Source organism: Pleurodeles waltl, chromosome 12 (assembly GCF_031143425.1).
Source record: "Pleurodeles waltl isolate 20211129_DDA chromosome 12, aPleWal1.hap1.20221129, whole genome shotgun sequence".
In the NCBI taxonomy this organism is placed as follows: Eukaryota; Metazoa; Chordata; class Amphibia; order Caudata; family Salamandridae; genus Pleurodeles; species Pleurodeles waltl.
In genome coordinates, this window is record NC_090451.1 from 557,648,551 (window position 1) to 557,671,086 (window position 22,536).

General features: G+C 45.9%; 1 protein-coding gene across 3 annotated transcripts in view; it reads right to left on the reverse strand.

Moving 5' to 3' along the window:
• Positions 1 to 3,688: 3,688 nt before the first annotated feature.
• WDR59 (WD repeat domain 59) overlaps positions 3,689 to 22,536 on the reverse strand; it is an 813,082-nt gene continuing 794,234 nt past the window's right edge. For all 3 annotated transcript variants that reach the window (XR_011199955.1, XM_069217643.1, XM_069217642.1), the window contains one exon: positions 3,689 to 5,115. Coding sequence is in view for 2 of the 3 variants with exons in the window: in XM_069217643.1 (XP_069073744.1) it covers positions 4,880 to 5,115 (236 nt within the window). In the remaining variant the exon portion in view is untranslated. The remainder of the gene's footprint in view (positions 5,116 to 22,536) is intronic.

The following is a 22,536-nucleotide window of genomic DNA, read 5'->3' on the forward strand; positions in this document are numbered from 1 at the left end:
TGCACTGTTTTCTAACCGTTTTTATGCCTATTTCGACATACTAGTGTATATAATTTGAGTATTACTTACCTCCTAAGGGAATAGTCTCTATGGTATTTTGGGTATTTGTGTCACCAAAATAAAGTACCTTTATTTTTGTACTACTGAGTATTTTCTTTCATGTGTGTGAGTACTGTTTGACTACAGTGGTATTGCATGAGCTTTGCATGTCTCCTAGATAGGCCTTGGCTGCTCATCCACAGCTACCTCTAGAGATCCTGGCTTCTAGACACTGCCTACATTTCACTGATGAGAGATAACTGGACCTGGTATAAGGTGTAAGTATCATAGGTACCCACTACAAACAGGCCAGCCTCCTACACCAGGAAATAATCAATTCTTGAATAGTGGCTGAAATTCTTTTTATGAAATATGAAATCTCTTGTTGCATAAACGTAAGTCTGTTATTGATTTTAGATATCTTTGCATTTTTGAGGCGTTAAGCCTCTTACTGTTTATTGACTTATCCAAGTAATTATCCAACAGAACACTGAAGTCACCCGCTATTTTAATTAGTACTGTGTGCTTTAGTATTTCATCTATCATTTTGATTAATAATACAGTGCCAGATATTTCACCCCCTAGTGATCTAGTACCACAAATATGGATCCAAATATCTGCAAACAAGCCACCACCCATCTCCCTACAACGTCAACAATGTATCTTACTAACTGAACTCACAAATTTGCTCTGACCAATAAGGCCACTCCCTTATGCACACAAACTGCTGCACCTATCTCCGGTATTTAAAAGATTTTTGCATTCCTTCAGGATCAGCATTAACCATTCACATTCCAGGAAGGAAATTATATTATAAGATCCTTGTCCGTATCTCTGTTAGTCATCCACATTGTCTCACCCACTCCACTTGTGATGCCTTTTGTTTAACTTGTGGACTCTTTTTTGTTTGTTCTTTCCCCTTCCGCTTCCCACGTAATGCCCTGAACCCCCCTCCACCCCTCCCTCTCCATTGGGGAAGCCTCCCCTGTCTCTAAGTAGACATCATTTGTTGCCCTAATATGAGCCTCTTGTCCAGCACGTGTTCCTGCCCCTAAAGTTTGATCTCTTAATATCTTTTCCCTTTAAAGTGAGTGTGCCATAATCTGAATTAATAATTTGTCTAACTCACTTGGGTGTCTCAAAGTGAGCATTTTGTTGTCCCACATCACAAGGAGCATTGCAGGAAATTTTAACTGTACATTTATGCCTAATCTTTTAAGTTCCTCCATTCTCTTCTTCAGGTCCCATTGCCTCTCTTGCATTGCATGAGAGGTCACAAATCTAATATTGAATGTAAAATCTTTTCTATGTAAACACTACTCTTTTAGTGCAATGGCTATCATCCTCCTTCCTTTTCATCCTGCATGTTACCTAAGATTTTCAAGTGGCTTCCCAAAAATTGGAGACACTCAATCATTAAAGCCCTTGTCACCATTCGACAGGACTAGGGAAACACCCTCTATGTGGGAATCAAGGCCCAGAAAGTTAAAAGACGACAGACCATTCCGAACTCTGCAGCAAGACTCATTCTGGATCTCCCTCATCACCCCCCACATCAAAAAACTCCACTGGGTCCTGGTTCAGAAGATACGCCAGTTCAGGCTCCTCACCCATGTGCTCAAGGCCCTGTATGACTACACTACCTGAGTTTCCACAAACCCTCTAGACACTTCTTCTCTGTCTCCCTTAATATGCACACTAGCAGCATCATTCAGTTCTGCTTATTTTCATAGCTCACCTCCCTGATTGCCTGCTTCCTGATAACCTATGTCTACACCATAATTTCCATGTTCTACTATAAAAACTCAGTACCTTATGCCTTAACTCCTCTGGGTTGTGGGAGGGGGGGGGGGGGGGGGGGGTATTCCTTCTCACATAAGCACCGTAAATCTATTCTCTGTCAGAATATCTTCACGAACACATCCTCTGTTCTACCAACATACTGTTTGGGTATTCATCTAAATTTCCCCTGTCCTGTAAGACCAATCCGTGCTCACATCTCTCCCTTTCTGGGCTTTTAGGGCGCAAGGGATCCCTGTGCTTATTGTCCTTTTATGATTAACCTTTATAGGATTCCCGCAGCAAAAGTGTATTTAAGGTTTAATTTAAACCAGTTAGAGCCAGAGTCGTTTTTGTCCCTTCTAAACAATTTTCTTGTTTGATATTCCGTCTGGGCTCCCCTAATAGGTGGGTCTTGTTTTTCCTGCCTTTATTTATTGCTCCTTGTAGCTGATAAGTGGCTCTTGTATTATGAATGCATTCAGTTAGGCATCCCTTTTCTTTCTAGTGGCTCCTTTAGCTTTTAAACTCATTAGAGCATGTCTATTCCCGTCTCAATTACTCTTGCACCTGGGCCCCTTCCTCTCTGTCTGCAACACCTACTGGGCTTCTTTCAGCTGGTCTGTCCTCAACAGCATTCTACCTTTCTCAACATCATTCACCGCAAACATTCAGCTGAATTGTTTGCTTCCCTCCTCGCAGAGCCGCATCCTGTAACTGTACTGCCTCTACCCTCACTGTCCACGCTAGCCAAAAAGGAGCTGCACGTGATTGCACGATCATCGACTATCAGTTCCCTCAAATGTCCTTCATGCCAGTCCCCAGGGAATAGCCGCCTCACCTGAACGCTGAAAGGCTTTTCCAGATATATATGAACTGCTTTCCACAACAAGAAGCAACTGCAAATATTGTCCCAAAGCAAGAAACAATACTTCATTGGGAAAAAGTTTAACTACAGGTCATCCTGCCCCGGAAGAAGAGCTCCCAACCTGCTCCTCAAGCTGCCCGCGTTGTTCCCCTCTAGAAAAAAAAATAATGCCACCCCATATTGGATCTCATCATCTGATTCTCAGGTTTACTGACTCCTGTTGGACCTATCTGAAGCTGTACAGCATTTTGTCTTTACTTTAATAGTTCCTGTGGGGTTTTCTGATGCTTACGTTTCCTAAGTACCTCTAGAAGAATTATGCCTCAAGCTTGGTATTCACTACAATTGTTGAGCCAAGGATAATGCAAGAAGCCTTTTGAATGGCTGTTAAAGCTATTTGATGTGGACATTCCAACCAAAGAACTCCAGCAGTTCCTGCTAGTCTTTTTTTTTTTTTTCATCAAGGACATCAATCTGAGTAATATGCACATATTGGGGGAATCTTTTCTTGACACCAGAGATCTTGTTGTGCAGGATATCTTTGGGAATTCATAGTGCTTCTTTTCATGATGGCATGAGCAAAGGTTGGACCCTTGTAGTTTGTGGTTAGCCTTTTTGCAAGTTTTAATTTTCCTACTGAGAAGAAAGGTTGTTGACTTTTTAGTACACCTATAGACTCCTGTATGCATGGGTAGAAGCACCACATATTCTCCTTACCCACAGAGCAGTGGAACGTAATGAGGTATAATGGGACAGAGTTAAATTGATCTGAGGTATATAAGTGGAGAATGTTTCACCTTTATTATTATGAATCATCTTCTGTTCTTTCCAAAAAGTGGAGGAACGTTACTCATAGTTGGGCATTGGCACACATGGACTTACAGCATTTATATTTCAATTTTGCATCACCCAGGTTTACCTTTTCAGGGAGTGTTATTTTAATTGCAGGCAATTTCCTTGATTGCATATAGTCATCTTCTAAATTCAAATGTGAAACTCAAAATTGGTTAGTTATTTTATTATCCATATTGTTAGAAATTAAATATCACAAATGGCAATCATTATTTACAATTACACTGCAACATCCATCCAACATGTTCCCAAATTAGATTTCTGAAGCTCACAATTTACAGTCACCTTTAAAGTTCAGTGCTCTAGTGCACATGTGTGTTTCCAAACTTCATGTTATGTTCCAAGGACCAAGTTGAAGTTTCACATTATTATTTGTCTAGAATAAAGAAATTACACGCTGCTCGCCTACTGCAACAGAGTCAGCAACTAAACTCAGATGGATTTTTGTGCTTACAATCCCAGTCTCAAGCACAAACCTTCTGTTCAGCACATTCCATCCTTTTTGTAGAGCCCCCCAGTGGACCTGCCAGGCCGCTCTATGAGCACAGTGTCTCAATTCTGGACAAATATCACATGAAATGCAAGTAAAAAGTGTACCCCATCAGAAGAGAGGTGCTTGTTATACAAACTTGATAAATGATAGTTTTTCAGTGCAGGTCCACTGACAATGTCCATATGGCACAGTGCAAAACAGTCTCATCATTGTCATTATTTGATTCCCATACAAAAAATACTGACAACTATTAAGATTTAAAAAAGGGAACTGTCAGGTGTGAATTAAAAATACATTTTTAGTCTCCAGTTACTATAACTGGATAGTCATACAACAGGCTAATGCATCAAGTGAATATCTTGACCACCACATTTCATGTACTGATTATTTCTCGGTTGATAACCACCAAGACAACAACTCATTTTACAAATGTATGATCCAGCAGAGAAAAGTAGAGTATCTTCAGTTTTGTTTCAACACTCGTTGACATTCCACATCAAACGTCTTGTTTCTCAGTGGTTGCTGATTATTTGACCTCTGTGACAGGGACAATAATACAACTGGAGTTCAGGGAGTGATGGTAGATGAGGTAGGCACTCTTTCCATAACTGTTCACTGGAGTTGGATTTGCACATATTTCCTTAGACAGTAAACTCCCTCATTCAAAACATAAGTAGTAGAGTGAAGAGGCTAGGTTTGAGCTACATGACATCCTGCTCAGAAGGAAAGGTGTCCTTTTTTGCAAGACTCCAGATCTCATCCTGAGCATGTACAGATGTACTTCCTAATGGTATCACCAGATTCACAATCAGTAGCCCATCTCCTCACTCATCATGACATTGATGGCTTCAGAATGTGCTCTCGAGGAGGCAGTGGCAGCCACAGCCTGTGGGGCACACCTCTTGTGTGCAAAACCACTCCATCATGTGGCTGGTATGACCACCATGGCCACAGGTCAAGCAAAAGTTGGAGGATCCTCTGACAGCCACATGACATATGGCACACTGGAAGGTGAAACCCTTGCAAATGGCACACTGGGTGCCCCGGACTTCGCTCCGACAGTGGCTGCAGTATACACCAAATTCTGATAAAAGGGAGATAAAAGGATTGCAATAATAGGGAAACCCAAAATCAAAAGAAAAGGAAAACAAGCATAGACAAATAGTGTTATTGTATGAAGAAAAAGATAAAAGGGGCAAAATGAAACAAGAGGACAAGTGGTAGAATGAACAGTAGGAAAACAATCAAAGAAAATATATAGAAGGGGAAATAATGAATGATGCAAAAAAAGGAATTGGAGGGAGAATTTTAAGGGGAAAACAAAACAGCAAAAAAGGAAATTAAATTGAAAAAAAATGAAAAAGGAACAAAAAGAGACAATGGTAAATAAGAACGAGGGAGAAGATCAGTGAGAACATTAAGAGAGAAACAGTTTCAATTACAGAAAAGAAAAGAAACAAAAACAAAATATTATTAAATAAATATATTTGACAAAGTTTATTGACAAAGCATGCAAAAATTGATAACCAATTTTAATCCATTCAACGACCACCCTCACTATCAGAGATCTGCGCTCTTGGGAATTAGAAAAAAAGAGAGCTAGCAGGCCCTTCTGTAGAATCATAGGTTTCCCTGACCCAACCTTCCCATCCCAGGATTTTGTCCTGATTGCTATTTGCCCAATCTGATTGTCCGAGGATGTTGAGTAAGTATGTGCGTGCCCCATTTCCAGCCACATACTTCAAGGATGAGGATGATGAGCTTGTGACAAGCTTTCATCTGATATCCTCTATCTAGGGTGATATTGTGGTGTATAATCACTACCCACCTTCAATGACCCAGGGTGATAGGTTGGTTTCTGCTCTTTCCCCAACCCTATTCTCCCAGGAACATACTTTCATGTCTGTTATGTAACTAACCTCAACTTCCTAGGATTATGAGCTAGTGTTAGCCCTCTGTTCATCCTTTCAAAGATGACATACAAGTATTAGCTCTGGAAAAAAATATACTATGCTTGTTAACTCACAATTCCTGAAAGTATGCCATTACACAGCATTGCATAATGACTTCCCTGTTTATAGTGCAGCCCGGGAAAAAACAATGCATATAGCTATTATTGTGACCCTTGTTTTTTCCTAGGTAAAACGTTGACAAGAGGATATATTTTACATTAAAATATAGCACTATGCGATGGATTTGCTTATTCCATAATTTCGCATAATTTTTCAGAAATTTAAACTTTTGCAAACTTCACAAACATTTAGCTAGAATATGCCTGTACACAACTTCAACCTGCCATTATTATACAATGGAGCTGGATTTGAGCTCGGTTAAAATTACCTCATTCTCCATGTTGCAACCTTGCCAAGTATCACGGATCAGGGGTTAGACTAACGCATTTTAATGCTGGTGACTGCATCACTGTATTAAAATGCTTTGGTCACCCATATATAACTCCCCGATATGCTTTGGGGGGGATCTAAAGAAACAGTTTGATGTGCAGCATTTAATCTCTGCACTGTTGCTCTGCCTGTAAAGCAATTGTCCCTGCCAGGGGGCCTGAAAGACTCGTCGTTATGGTGAGATGGCACACAGGGACACATTGTATCTTTCCCATGCACAAAAACAGATTGCGCTCCTTCTCCCAGCCCGCCCGGCTTCTCTGAGGCACATGTGGCTGCTAGATCTTTCAGCACAGGCCAATAGTGAGATGGTGTGCAAAAGGGGTGTGCTTCCTGTAGTCTCTGGTTATTCACACAAAGTATTTAAATATTTAGAGCCCCTGCCAGCCAGAGACATACTGCTTTAATCAAAACTATGTTTCGATTTGTTAGATTTGCTGACACCAGCTAGGAGGAAGAGTTTGTCATGAATTCAGCAGGGATGTGAATGGCTAAGAATGAGGATTACATTTAAGTAACCTTTTTATGTATCATAGGGATTACTTAATTTGTGGTATAAGAAGACAGTCCTGAAAGTGTCACTCAGTCATTGAAATGTCACTCATAATTACACTGAAATTATGAAAATGTCACACATAGCAATCTGAAATCTTGGCAGCTACGTATTAAAAGACACTGGTGAGAATAACTGAAACTGTAGGGGCGACTTTTCTCCCCACGTTAGTGCTTACTCTTGAAACTGCTTGGGGGAGAAATTATGAACTGCACAATCCAGAAGAGGCACAGAGTTTATTTCAGAGAGTACCCTTAAGTAGGCTTTATGTATAAGGAACCACTAGGAGTTATTTGTTGAGGTTTTGTGTTTACAGACTGTGAGGGAATGTAGCTAATTATATGGTGTGGTTGTGCGATCTCACCATGTAATAAACTCACAAACCTGTCTGATGTCCAGTCAGGGTCAATTGTAAAATCTTAGCTCAAACCTGGGTAGCTGTGGCTTCGAGCAGTCAGGCTTTAAACAAAGGAACTAGTGCAAAGCATTTAGAAGTAACAAAATAATTAACAAGAAAGGAACATAACAAAAGAAATAGGACACCAATTTATAAAAATACATCTTACTTATATGAATTTTTAGAGACCTAAATGAACAAAAAATTCACTCAGCTTTTCACTCAAAATGCAAACAAGCATTAGAAACTAAAAATTTTAAAGATTAGTTTAAATAAGTATTATAAAGTTTGGTTTGGGTACTCCAGTTAACTCTGGGCAACCAACTCTGTCATGGAGCAAGTCAAAGGGGCAGTTAGGCAGAGCAGGACAGTTACCGTGCAGTCAAAGAAGTCTTCAGTTGAGGTCCGGTCTGTCTGACCAAACTCTCATAGTCTTCAACTGAGTGGTCCTGATGCAAGGCATACAGAATGTTGAAGATGCTGAGGAAGCTCAACCAGTCAACGGGAGTCTTACTGGGGCCACGGGCGCAGAGGTGTGACTTTAGCCAGTGAGGCTGACATCCCTTGAAGTCCAGACGAGGTTCAGCCAAAAACTAGTTGCCACTGGTCCCTGGTCACAGGTAAATTTAACTGTGGCTAGTTCCTGTCTGGGGCAACCAAACTGCACTTTTCTGACTCTCCTTGGTCAAGCAGAACTCCTGTGCAACTTCTGAGTGTCAAGGTTCAGTCTCTCACGCTGTGGTTAGCGGCAAGCAAGCAGTTGTGGCTATCAACCCCACCAAGATGGCGTCTTCAGCTTTTGTAGCTATGCGGCTGGAACAGGAAGTAAGCCAATTGACTTTTGGTAGTTGACTTCTGTTTGGGTCTCAGGACTTATCCTTGAACAGAGCACTACAGTCACAGTCCTCACTTGGCTAGCCCAAGAGCAGTAGGTGCAGTCCAGTCGTTGGTCAAGCTTCTCATTGCCAGGTCCAGGGATCAGCAGGGCAGTCCTCCTTCTTCATTACTAACTCCACTGCAGATGTGATCTATGGTTTGAGAGCCAAGTACGCCACTTTTATGCCCACATCTTGACCTTGGGAATGCAGTGACTATTAGCCAGCTACCAGGTCCTCTCTCACCTGATGATGACTTCCTGCAAAGTGTGGCATCGAGCTATCCCTGAGTGCAACATTCTGTCCACTCCCAAGATGGCAAAACCCCCCTCTATTGGTGTTTGTCAATTGGTAACCCATCCAAGAGGTGTGGCTACCTCAGGTCTATATGCCCATGGGAAAACCGGTTAGGCAACTGTTCTCCCCTCTCTGTTCCCGACGCCAACATGTCTAACAAAACAAAAGAGCAGTCCATCTCGGGTGTATTCACCATTTGCTCTTCAAAGGTGGCTTCCCCACTGTAGGAAGCTGGCTCTTTAAATGGTATACCAAAATGAAGAAAAACATGCAAAACATCCAGGGGTTTCATTACCAGAGGACAGGGGCTTACTTGCAACCCTAAGGTGCTCTTTTAGGGGGTAGTGTGGTTGAGCAGCCTTAGGTTTATCAGAGAGAAGTGTTAGACATCTGCAAATACACAGTCGATAAATAAGACACACAACTCAATAAGGAGATCCACACCAATTTACAAAATTAACAAGCATCTTTATATATGTTTAGGTACCAGAATCAATATGATCAGACAGTTCTGAAAAGTCGACAGTGCTTTTTTTGGAAGCTGCAATGTTACCCTATGGAGAAAAAAAAAAAACGGCAAACATGTATAGTACAGCGACTTATGGGACCAATCTCCTGGACTTAATGTAAGGAATGTAAGCAGTAAGCAAAGGCCAAGGCCACACCAAAAAGTCACACCGGGAGGCACTGGGAAGGCCAGGTGCAGAGGTGTAGTACGGCGTCAGGTGCCCAATGTTAGTCAAAGGAAATTAGGCTGGTTGTAAAGAGGCTGCAGACTTGGAGTGGGAGTCCAGTCAGGGTGAACAAACAAGTGGGTTAACATCTTGAAAAGTTTGGGACTTGGGGACACCTCAGGTCCTCTTCTCCACGAGCCAAGGGTGATGGGTGCAGAAGTGTCTTGAGGCGTCAGGTTTTCTCCATGGGAGCACTCACATTGAGGGGGCCTGAGGGCAGAGGCTGCAGGTGGCGTCAATGAGTCCACAGTGGGCAAGACCAAGGTGGCCTTTGTCTCTGGATGGCCGGGAGACCACACTGCCACCGTTGGCCCACTTCAGCTCGGCCTAGGTGGCTAGGGTGCAGTGGTGCTTCCAGGTGTCAGGTTTTCAGTGGTCCGGAGTCCTTGCAGTTCTCTTGGGATGCCTGCAAGATGCAGGGAAGCAGCTCTGGTCCTCCACAGAAGTTCCTGGGACTTTGATGAAGGAAAGATGTCCTCCCAGGCTTTTGGAGGCACAACAACTTGCAGGATGAGTCGACTTTGGCGCAAGTCGGCAGGAATAGCAGACAGGCGGGCAGGGCTGGAGCCAAGTCAAGTGGTTCTTCCTTAGTCTTTGCTTATGCAGCTCTTGAGTATACTTCTCCGTAGGTCAGCAGGAATCTGATTTCCAGGTGCCAGAGGCTCCCCTAAATACTTAATATAGGGGTGTTTGGAGACGTTAAAGGTAGTATCAATGGGTTACATACCCCTGGGGTCAATACACCCCCTACATGACCACTTCCTTTGGTAAGTGGGCATAACATTTCCCAGAGTTCCTAATTCTAACTACACCAAAATGGCAGATTTCTTAATGCTGTGTCCACATCCGTCAGCCCACCTTAGGGGTGGGACTGAACTGAGGGGTGGACACAACCTCCTTGAGTGCTAAATGTCCCGGTGCCAAACGGGCCCTGGGGCAGGGGTCGGCATCCCTCCTTTGAGTGAAGCCAGATGTTCATACCAAGGGCAGTGGGCTTGTTTGATGCTTCCTGCCTTGGAATGCAGATTTGCAGGTCATCCTGTTGGGTGGGGTGTGTAAACACCTCTCCCGGAGCAGGCTTTGTTTGTGAATACCTGGGAGCAAAGGCTCTCACCCCTGGGGGTCAGAAGCATGTCTGATTGTGGCAGGCTGGCTAAAACTAGTTAGTCTGCCCACTGGTAATTCGTAGGTTTTCAGGGGACACCTTCAATGTGCCCTCAAGGTGCATTTATTAATAAATCCATCACTGACATCAGTGAGAGTTTATTAATATGAGACGTTTGTTACCAAACATCCCTATTTTCAGTGAAGCCATCATGTAGCTGGAGAATTCATATTGACCAGTGTCCAGCACATGCACTTAAAATGGCTTCCCTGTTCGCTCACTATGTCTAAGAATCGACAAAGACATAGCAGGGGAATATCTGCTCCTGCAGATATGTCCTCACATGTAATATAATGCACCTTGTCTTAGGGCTGTAAGGCCTGCTGTAGGGGTGACTTGCATATATTGCATGCTGTGTTAGGGGACAAGGCACTCAGGCTGTGTGCCATGTTGTGCTTTCACTTTTAGCTGCACCAAAACAAGCACAGCCTGCAATGGCACTCTGAGGGTGCTAGGTGTGGTGTCCCTGAGGGTGGCACAATACATGCTGCAGCCTTTGGGGACCCCCTTTGGTACCCATGCCTAAGTACCAGGGGTACTATTTAATAGGGACTTACAGGGGACAAAGGACCTGGCTATTGGGGAACAAGTGTTCACTTTTAGGGAAAGAGATTTGGCACTGGAGAACTGGATAGCAGGAACCCAGTGCGCTTTCAGTCAAAATGTCATCATGTACCAGGCAAAAAGTGGGGGTGACTATGTCAAAAAGGGGGACTTTCCTACACAACCCTCCCTCCCCCCAAACGAAAGAGAATGACACCAATCTTTCCCAAAAGAGTCTTCATTGTCAAAGTAGAAGAACCTGAAAAGGCCATCAGCATTGGCGTGGTCAGTCCCAGGTCTGTGTTTCACTGTAAAGTCCATTCCCTGTAGGGAGATGAATCACCTAAACAGTTTGGGGGTTTCACCTTTCACTTGCATCAGCCATCTGAGAGGCCTGTGGTCAGTTGAACAAGGAAGTGAAGGACCAGCCCACAGCAAGGGCTTCCCTCTCAATGGCACTAAAACGCTGCTCTCTGGGGTGTAACCGCATGCTAATGAAAGCAACAGGTTGGTCATGGCCATCATCATTGGTTTGAAATAGGACAGAGACTATCTGACGTTCAGAGGCATCAGTCTGCACTATGAATTGCTTTGAATAATCTTGAGCTTCTAGAATGACTGCTGAGCACATTGCTTTCTTCAGTGTCAAAAGCCTTTTGACAGCTCACTGTCCATTTCTATGAGGGATGCCACAATGGTACCCATACCCCTTCATAAACCTCCTGTAATACCCAGTCAAGACAAGGAATGCCCTGACTTGGGTCTGGGTGGTTGGAGTTCCCAGTCCAGAATTGTCTGGATCTTGGGTTGTAGTGGTGGAACTTGGCCTCCACCTACCAATTGACCCAAGTACACAACCTTGCCCAGCCCTACCTGGCACTTGCTTGCCTTGATAGTGAAGCCAGCACTTCGCAAAGCTTCAAGGACCTTGCTGAGGTGGATCAGGTGATCCTGCCAAGTGGAGATAAAGACAGCAATATCATCAATATATGCTGCAATAAAGGCTTCCAACCTAGCAGGCACTTTATTCACCAACCTTCGGAAGGTGGCAGGGGCATTCTTTAATCCAAATAGCATAATAGTGAACTGGTAATGCCCATCTCGGGTAGAAAATGCTGATCTTTCTTTTGCTCCAGGGGTCAGACCAATCTGCTTCTACCCGGATGTCAAACCAAAAGTACGGAGAAATGTGGCTGTCCCTAACCTGTCAATCAGTTCATCTGCTCTTGGGATAGGGTGTGCATTGTCTTGGTGACAGCACTGAGGCATCTACAGTCCACACAAAACCTCAGCTCTGGCTTGGAATCAGGTTTGGGGACTAAGACCACTAGGTTGGCCCAAGGACATCCTGTTACCTTGTCTGCTTTTCACTAACAGAGAAGTGCCACAGAAAGGTATAGGTTGTTCCCTTTTTTATTTTTTATTTGGTAGCTTGGTTGAGCAGTGAGGTCAATCTTCGAGAAGTACAAAGCATTTGTTGTACCCACAGCATCAATCTTGCAACTCATACACCCAAAGAAATAACCCGAAACCAATTTATAAACATACTTCAGATTTTTATATACATTTTAAGACCAAGACCATCAGAATTGGGTAAGGACTTTTTGAGATATTCATTTTTTAAAGATGAACGAAAATGGTCATTTTAATTAGTAATTACGCACCATAGGAATCAATGGAGGATCATCTTTAAAAATACATACAAAGTTGTACATTTGGTTTACCCTGTTCTTCTTTTGCAGGTTGGTCGAGGTTGTCGGTGGGCACACTGTCTCAGCTGGAGAAGTTCAGTCAGCTCCCGGTTTCGGAGCAGCTGGAGACAGTGTCTGCAGCTGATGCAGGGCCACTGAGAGGGACCACTAGGGAACAGCACTGCAGGGTAAGTTCAAAGATGAATCCTTGGCATCCCCTTGGATTGTCAAGGTCGCAAGGAGTGGGGGACCCAGACGGCACAGCAGATTATTTGGTAAAGGGCACAGGGTGACCAGGTGCAGAGTAAATCGGTGAACCAGGAGCTGTGTGCAAGGATGCCCTCAGGAGCAGGAGGGTAAGTTGGTTCCAGGGTCGTTCACAGGACAAGGGGGGCACTCTGGCAGGAAGTCCACGTTGCTTCAGGAGCCCCTCGACTGGGGCTTACTCCTGGACCTTTTTCAGCCCCAGGCAGGCTGCCTTTCTTGGTGTCTGACGTGGGCTGACCAATAACCCTGGTATTGGCACGGTTTGGCTGCTGGAGGTCGCAGTGCCACCAAATTTGACACACTGACAGGGTTTGTCCTCACATTCGTCGGGTTGCAGTTTGGTCTAGCTGCGGTGTCAATTTCGGGAGTCAGTGTCTGGTCAGTGAAGTGACCCTCACTGGCTTGATGGTTCCTTTGGGTTGTAGAATGCTACCCCTACTCTGGAGGGAGTTCTCTGGTGATTTGTGAAGCCTGGAGGTCCTCTGGGGTTTCTGTAGACTTGTCCAGCTACTCCTCAGTGGTGACTATGAGGTCCTGGGTGCAGGAGGCAGAGTTTGGCGCCTTTTCTTTGGTGAAGCAGGTCCACAGTTCTTGTAGTTCGGATCTTCTTGGTGCTGGTCTTCTTTTGTCCGTCGAATCTGATTTTCTGGTCTGGGATGCCCACTAAATACTGTGTTTAGTGGGTGTTTTAGGGGGAACCTGGTAATGACCAAATGGTCAACTACCTTATGGTGGCTACATCCACTAAGTGACAACTTCCTGTGAGGAGGGGTCATTTCCCTATACCTGATTGGCCATTTTCCTTCCATCCAAGATGGAGGAAAATGAAATTGAGTGTCCACCTCACAGCCAACACCTTAGGGGTGGTACATGCCATGTGGTGCCACTCCTACTACCCTATGTGAATTTTCCCGCCGTTACTCCTTTCAAAAGTGGGCGTATGCAATGGGGTGGCCATCTGCTGTTAGCAGCAGGCCTGGGGGTCGAGTTTCAAAGGCGGTTAGCCCTTTGAAGCTCGTCGACAGGGCAGTACACATTTCTGAGGAAGGGGGTGTTAGCACCTCCACCCAGGAAGGGCATTGTTCTACAATCCAGGGAGACCGATCTCTCCCCCTGGGTTGTAGATTGGATGTTTGGTGGTGGCAAGCTGGACAGAACCAGTCAGCAGCCAGGCCAGGGTAGTTAGCTTTTGCAGGGGGCTCCTTTAACGTGACCCCCTGGGTACACATTATAACAGATCCACCAGTGGGGATTTATCATTCTGAGTTGTTTGATACCAAACAACCCAGGGTTCAGAGAAGCCATCATGTAGCTCTGAAACTCGTACTGACCAGTGTCCAGCACATGCTTTTAAAATGGCTGCTCTGTTCACTCACTATGTCCCAGGTTTGGCAAGGACACAGTCCCCCTCCACCTCATACAAACCCGTTGCTCACCATTTTCAGGAAGAACCTCAAGATGCGGCTCGTTGGATGAGGCCCCTCCCCCCCCTGCGCCTTGAGACCCTCACGGGTGAGTAGCCGCGCCTTACAAAAATTGATCAACAGTGGGGGCATAGTGCTCATGCAGCTATGCCCCCACATACAGTATAGTGCACCCTGCATTAGGACTGTAAGGCCTGCCAGAAGGGTGACTTACCTACACTGTATGCATTGTGTACTGGACTGGGCACAAAGGCAATGCGCCATGTCGAGCTTGCATTTTAGGATTGCACCAGGACACTCAGTTTTCACTGGAAATGGAATTCAGGGGGCCTTTGAAACCTCCTATCTTGCCACTCGCTTGACAGGTGACACAGGAATTACAAAACTACTTCACCTTCTGGGACATACCTGGCAAGTAGAAGTGAGGTACCAACCTACTCCAAGTTCTGGCCTAACATAGATGCCCAGCTAAGGGGATGTCATAAGCCAAACTAAGTAGGAACTCTCTAAACTTCTTAGGCACTATCACTCTCCTAGTGGCACCAGGAGTGGGATCTCTGGCCTCAGCATACAGGACACCCTCCTCCCTACAGGTTCTGGGGGAGCCACTGACATCTCCTTTTTCCTGGTCAGCAGCTTGCTGTCTCAGGCTCTCAAGAGTGGGACAGGTCCTCTGTCCCTGGCAAACAAGTTATTTACCTTTGGTAAGTGGCTTATCTGGTACAGACATATTCTAGTTGCAGATTCCTTACCTTAGAATTTCCCCCAGGGGTCAGTCTGGATCCGAGCAATACCCCTGTGAACCGTGAGGTGGCGTCGGTCAGCTCCACGTCCATCATCGGCATTGTGCGTGCCAGATATGATGCTGTGGGACCAATATTGGTGCCATCCCGGCACGCTAACGTCAGTTTCTTTTCACAACTTTCCAATCCAGAAGCGCAGAGCCATGACAAACACTGACCATAGGTGCGACAAAACTAGAGCAGTGAAAGAGAACTTCTTTTCTGCAAAAATCAGCTGCCTGCAGAGTGGGGAGAATGGGTGGGTCGGTAAGGAATCTGCAGCTAGAATATGTCTCTACCAGATAAGCAGTTACCAAAGATAAGTATCTTGCTCATCTGATAGAGACTTCTAGAATAGATACCCAAGCAATACCATCCCAGGAGGAGGGTCCGCGGACCAAGATCATACCAGGAAGTTCTGCAGGACTGAACAGGCAAAGTACCCGTCCCTTCAGACCTGACTGTCCAGGCAGTAGTGTTAGGTGAACGTGTGCAAGGATGCCCACGTTACTGCCCAACAGATGTCCAGGACTCGAACGCCACGTGCTAACGCAGTGGTTGCAGCTGTTGCTCTGGTGATAGATTGGCCTACATGAAAGGGCTTGACTACTTTCAGGAAGCGCTGGTTCAAAGCACCACTTTGTCAGGATAGATAGAAAGGTATAGTGGGTTAGATGAAAATGTCTGCAGCTTGCTCACCCTGCAGGCAGATGTAAAACCACAAGGAAGGCTGTTTTTTATGTTAGAAGCCAGAGAGGACAATTGTGAATCAGCTCGAAAGGAGAACACGTGAAAAATGTCAGAACAACATTCAAATCCCACTGGGGAATTATGAAAGGTGATGGAGGACACGTGGTAAGACCCTTAAGGAACCTACTAACTATAGGAGACAAGAGGATTGGTCAGGTAATCTCAGATATGCAGAGATAGCAGACAAATGACGCTTGGGCCAAGGGAAGTATAAACAAGAGGACCTCGGAAAGAGGGGCAGAGAGGGTCAACAGATTTGTCTGTACACCATGCCACAAATTTATGCCAACAACAGGTATATACCGTTTTGGTGGAGGGACGCCTGGCTGGCAAGATAACATCACATACTGCAGGTAGAAGATCAAAAGCTGTCAAATGTCACAGCTCAATCTCCAAGCAGGAAGGCAGAGACTGGACAGGTTCGGGTGGAGAGCCTTCCCCTGCTGCTGCAACAGAGGATCCTCCCAAAAGGGCAGTCTGATCTGAGGATCGATGGCCATGCTCAACAGTTCGGGCTACTAGACTCTTGGTACCCAGTCCGGAGACACAAGGATTACTTGAGCCTAGTTATTCTTGATCTTCTTGAGAACTCTGGGCAGAAGTCGTATGGGCGGAAAAGTGCATAGGAGGCCTGAGCTCCACTCAAGATTAAAAACGTCACAGAGCAAGTGCAGCCTTTTAAACTCAAACGCTCAAAACTGCTGACATTTTGCATTCTCTGTGGAGGCGAACAGATCTAATCAAGACTCTCCCCACTGCTGAAAGAGACCTTGCACCACTTCCGGATGGAGACGCCATTCTTGATCAACCAGGCGTTGTCAGCTGAGTGCTTCTGCTCTGGCATTCAGAGAGCCCACCAGATGTTGAACCCCCAGGGAAATGCTGAGATGTCCTGCCAAGTCCAGAGGTGCAGAGCCTCCTGACAAAGCCTACACGACCCCAGCCCTCCCTACTTGTTGCAGTAGCATATGGAGGTGGTGTTGTCCGTGAACACCTGCACTACTTTCCCTTAGAGAGAGGGGAGGAATGCATGTCTGATCGCCCTGAGTTACAAAAGATTGATGTGAAGCTTGTACTCCGCTGGAGACCAGCCGCCTCTGATCTCTGCTTCTCCCATGTGGCTCCCCCCATCACAAGTGTGACACATCTGTCACTACAGCCAGACCTGGTTGGGGAAGGGAGAGGGATCTGCTTCTGACCCAATCGCCATTCAAGAGCCACCACTACAGATCTTGTGCAGTTCCCTCTGAGATCGGGATCATTTTGGAGAGATTTCCCTGATGCTGCGCCCACTGGAACTTCAGGTCCCACTGCAGAACTTGCATTTGCCATCTGGCATGTTTCATCAGCAGGATGCAGGAGGTCATGCGGCCCAGCAGCCTCAGAGTCACTGTCATCCAAATCCAGGATAGAGGCTGAAACACCGGCATCATAGCCTGAATATCCTGGACTTGCCACTCAGGAAGATAAATCCAACACTGCACCTTGTTCAGAACAGCTCCAATGAAAGGGAGCGTCTGAGAGGGAGTCAGGTGTGAATTCAGCACATTTATAGTGAACCTCAGAAAATATAGGAGGTCCGCTGTAGTCTGTAGGTGGAAGACGACAGCCTGGGGCAAACCATTCTTCATCACCCAGTTGTCGAGGTGAGGGAAGACAAACTCCTGACCTGCACAGATGAGCTGCAACCACCACCATCACCTCTGTGAGCACCTGAGGGGCGCTGGAAAGGCCAAGGGGGAGCACGGTGAACTGAAAATGCTTGTGGCCTACTGTGAACCACAAGTAACGTCCGTGGGCAGGCAGGACGGGAGTATGGAAATACGTGTCCTGCAAGTCGAATGCTACCATCCAGTCTCCTGGGCAGATAGAACCTGAGCCACAGTGAGCATTTTGAATTTATCCTTCCCGAGGAAGAGATTGAGGGACCGAAGGTCTAGGATAGGGCAGAGGGCCTTGTCCTTTTTGGGCACAGAAAGTAACACGAATAAGACCACAACCTACTTCTGGCACAGGGACCCTTCTCTATGGCTCCCTTGGCCAAGAGACATGTAACCTCCTCACGGAGAAGTGCTAGGTGATGCTCAATCATCCGATCATAGAATGTTTGTAGGAAAGTGCCACTGTGGGCATGGTTACCCCAACCACTTTTTGCCTAGTGTTGATGCCAACTTTGATTGAAATTGGGGTGGGACCCTGCTATCCAGGCCCCAGCCCCAGTGGTCTTTCCCTAAAACTGTACCTTTGTTTCCACAATTGGCACAACCCTGGCACACAGTTAAATCCCTTGTAAAAGGCCAGGGGTGGCCTCTAAGGGCTGGAGCATGTATTATGCCACCCAAGGGACCCCTCACTAAGCACATATACACTGCCTTGCAGCTTGTGTGTGCTGGTGAGGAGAAAAAGACAAAGTCGACATGGCACCCCTCTCAGGGTGCCATGATTGCAAATCACTGCCTGTGGCCTAGGTAAGTCCCCCCACTAGCAGGCCTTACAGCCCTAAGGCAGGATGCACTATACCACAGGTGAATGCATAGCTGCGTGAGCAATATGTCCCTACAGTGCCTAAGTCCATTCTTAGAAATTGTAAGGAGAGTGTAGCCATATTGAGTGTGTGGTCTGGGAGTTTGTCATTACAAACTCCACAGCTCCACAATGGCTTCACTGAATACTGGGAAGCTTGGTATCAAACTTCTCAGCACAATAAACCCACACTGATGCCAGTGTGGGATTTATTGAAAAATGCACACAGAGGGCATCTTAGGGATGAACCCTGTATGTTAGCCAAACTGCTAGTGTAGGACTGACCGGTCTGTGCCAGCCTACCACTTTCAGACAAGTTGCTGGCCACATGGGGTGAGTGCCTTAGTGAACTCTGTGGGCAGAAACAAAGCCTGTCCTGGGTGGAGGTGCTTCACACCTCCCCCCTACAGGAACTGTAACACCTGGCGATGAGCCTCTAAGGCTCAAGCCTCGGATTACAGTGCCCGAGGGCACTCCAGCTAGTGGAGATGCCTGCCCCATCGGACAAAGCCCTATTTGTGGCAGAAAGTTTGGCAGGAAAATTAGGGAAAATAGGTAGGAGTGACCACCCCAGCCAGGACCACCCCACTAAGGTGTCCAGAGATGAGTTGACTCCCTCCCTGCAGAATCCTCCATCTTGGTTAGGGAGGGTCCCCAGGCGATTGTGAGCAAGTGCCCACCGTAGGTTGACCTCTCCTCCCTTCCACAATGTCGCCTGCAGAGGGAATCCTGAGGACCCCCCTGACCGTAAAGCTCCAGACGCAGATATATGATGCCTAAATACATACTGCACCGGCAGCCCCCAGGCCTTGGAGAAATCAACACCCGGTGCAGCTATGTTCAGCAGGCGGTCCTTCTCCCTGTCCGACTGGTAGTGTGCCAGAGACACCCCCCTGGACCTCACCTGCAACCTCTGGGGTCTCCTCATAGACCAGCATTGGAAACCCGTCGGCCTGTTTGCACCTTTCACCCGGCCACCCCTGTGCCGCTGAGGGTGTGTGTTTGGTGCATACTTGTAGCCCCTCCAGTGCTCCTTCGAACACCCCTGGTCTGCCCTCTGAAATGCAGGTACTTACCTGCAGGTAGGCCTGATTCCAAGTAGCCCCTGTCTCCATAGGAGCCCACATGAAATTTGCTCAACTTTGACCTCTGCACCCGGCCGGCCCCTTGTTGCTGGCGGTGGGTGTTTGGGGCTAACTTGAACCCCAACCGGTGTAGTTCCTAAATTCCGGTGACTGAAACTGTAAGTGTTGTACTTACCTGTAAAACGATCTAACATTTCTTCCCCCCAGGAACTATTTCTGAAAACTGCAGTGTCCATTTTTAAAACAGATTATTGGCAATAATTCAAAAACTGTATTATTTACCTATTTCAAACAAAGTACTGTTGATACCTGTGTGAAATACGAAACTTTTAAGGTATTTACCTGCAACTTGAATCTTGTGGTTCTAAATATAAATTAAGAAAATATATTTTTGCTATTTAAAATCATTGGTCTGGAATTAAGTCACTGAGTGTGTGCTTCTTCTAAGTGTGTCTGTGTGTCTACAACAAAGCTTTGTACTATCCTCAGAAAAGCCTAACTGCTCAACCACACTACCACAAAAGAGAGCATTAGTATTATCTACTTTAGCCTCTGTTAAGCCTCTGGGGAACCCCTGGAATCTGTGCACACTATAACTCATTTTGATATAGTATATACAGAGCCAGCTTCCTACAATGGTGGCATGGACCCGTGTTATAAACATCGTCGTATCACAACGATTTTGGTATCAGCAGACCGAGAATGATTAGAATAGTATGCACAAGCATTGTATTCATATTCAGGTGACAAAATCACCCAAATATCAGAGTTTCCGTCCTGAAACTCTGAGGTTCCATTTAAACGGCAGCCATTTTGTGATTGCCCTCACATAGGCCAATGACTAATGCCGAAAACGAGTCTGAAGGACACGTACATCTTTGCTGACTCCTCTGTGACCTGGGCAAGCTGACTCCACTGCCTGAAGCCAAACCTGTTCGGCCAGTTTCATTCCCAGTGGCCGAATGAGATTAGTATCAAGGCACAACACATCATAAAACCTTTAATCACACACAAACCATGCCTAATCTTACACACACCTGTCCCTGTTTCTTTCTTTATGACTTGCTTTACAAGGAGGAGGTGCCTGTTTATATTGGGGGTCCATCGATATCTGATGAAAGTACTGAGCCTTGCCGGGTAATTGATTGAGGGCTGGACAAACCGAAATATGGCTTGTCATCATAACCCTGCTATTTCTTTGGAGTGAAAATATGTGAATGGTCAACTGTAAAATAAGGAATGTTTGCCTAAAGCATAATATTTTGTATAAAAGAGAAGGTTAGCTTTGCAAGGGGAGCAGTCTCCTGAGAATATACACTGTGTTGTACTTCTAGGATACCTGTTACTGGCTGCAGCCAATAAACAAGATCTTTGACTTCACCAAGAAGACTCTGTGTTTCTGTAGTCTGAAACAGGAAGGACTCGAAGTCTTAGGGTGTGTTCCCTGGCACCACTGGGTTCTGAAAAACCCAGTACTTCAGTTGGCGCCCAACGTGGGGCGATTTCAGCGGTACCGGTCCAAGCCAGAGGTTCGTGAGGAGCTTCGTGTGAAAATTCTGGAGGGAGGCCGCCACTTCATCGACCCCTGTATGTCGACGTGGTCCGAAAGTCTTTGCTGCGAGGTTCCCCGCTTTCCGACGGCTACGAAGGACTGCTGTCCTGACTATCGCCCTGTTTTGGACCCTTGATGATTTGGTAGAGCGAAACGATAAACGAGTCTTCTGGTGACATCATCGATACCTCAGTTAAGTATAAGTGGAGCGTCTCCCAGTCCTTAGTTTGGTTCTTAGTTTGGTATCCCCTTGGGATCTTTGATTTGGAACTTGCAAGTACCAAAGCCAAGGGAATTCGTGTATTCACGAGACTATTATATTCAATAATCCTTTCAAGTTTGACGCCAGACTGGAGAACGAAGATGCCTGGTCTTAGCAGACATGGACATCTGTTTTGTCTTGGTTATAATAGGGATTCCCGATTGGAGGACTCGTGTCCGGTTCCTCCGATTGGAACTCCAACCTATGAACTATATGTGAAACATGGCATAGGCCCCATCATATATAATGAAGTATGGATCCGATACACCAGGAAAGATGGTGTTTTAAAATTGCCCCAATATGGTAGTTTTGACACAGAGATTCTGGATAATCTGGAGGTTAAACTTTTTAAGAAGAAAGCCCGGCCGGCGATGTTTGTCTCTTTCCGCCTATGGCGTAAGGAAGCCAAACAGAAGGAAATTAAATTAGCAAAGAGAAATAAGAGGGAAGAGGGTATCTCGATAATGCAAGCTGCCATGCAGTTTAAAGATGATGAAGAAGAACAGATAAATGAGCAGTTGCACAGGCAACGTAAAATGGTGACCGATAAATGTTATCCAGTTTTTCCGCTTCTTCAGCAAGATGCAGCAAAAGAACTTGAGAAAGATCCTTTAATGTCACACTTGTTGAGGTCGCCACCCCCTTATGCGCAGAATGCTACAGCACCTCCGCAACCTTTAGCTGTGCAACCTCCGGTTATTGTGCCTCAGGTTCTTCCACAGCCGCCAGCTCCTCTTCAGTTGGCTCCTACTATGGCGCAGCCCCTTCAAGGGCCGCCGACTTCGCTACCTGCTCCATCTGTACCTCCTACAACTTTATGTACTACATCGACTGCCTCTTCTGGTGTTCTTCCTGATACTGCATCTGAGTCTGCCTCTGCGTCTGCCTTGCCTCCCTCTGTTTTTCCTCCTGTTCTTTCATCAACTTCTCCTTCTGTCCGACAGAGAATGACATATACTGTTGCCAGCCTTATATTTCCTCTCTTTGGGTCGTCTGGTGTGACCCCAGATTCGGAGCGTAAGCAGTCGCGTAGTCAACTGCCTAATTCTCGAGAGAGAGAAATGTTTGACCGTATGGCGCGTAAATGGGTTGTTTACCCTTCAAGATACGATGTAGAGTCTGTTATGGATGTCTTCTGTCAATGGGAAGCACGGAAACAAAGATAAGTTTTTGAGAAAATGTGTGCTTTCCTTTGTGAGGAAT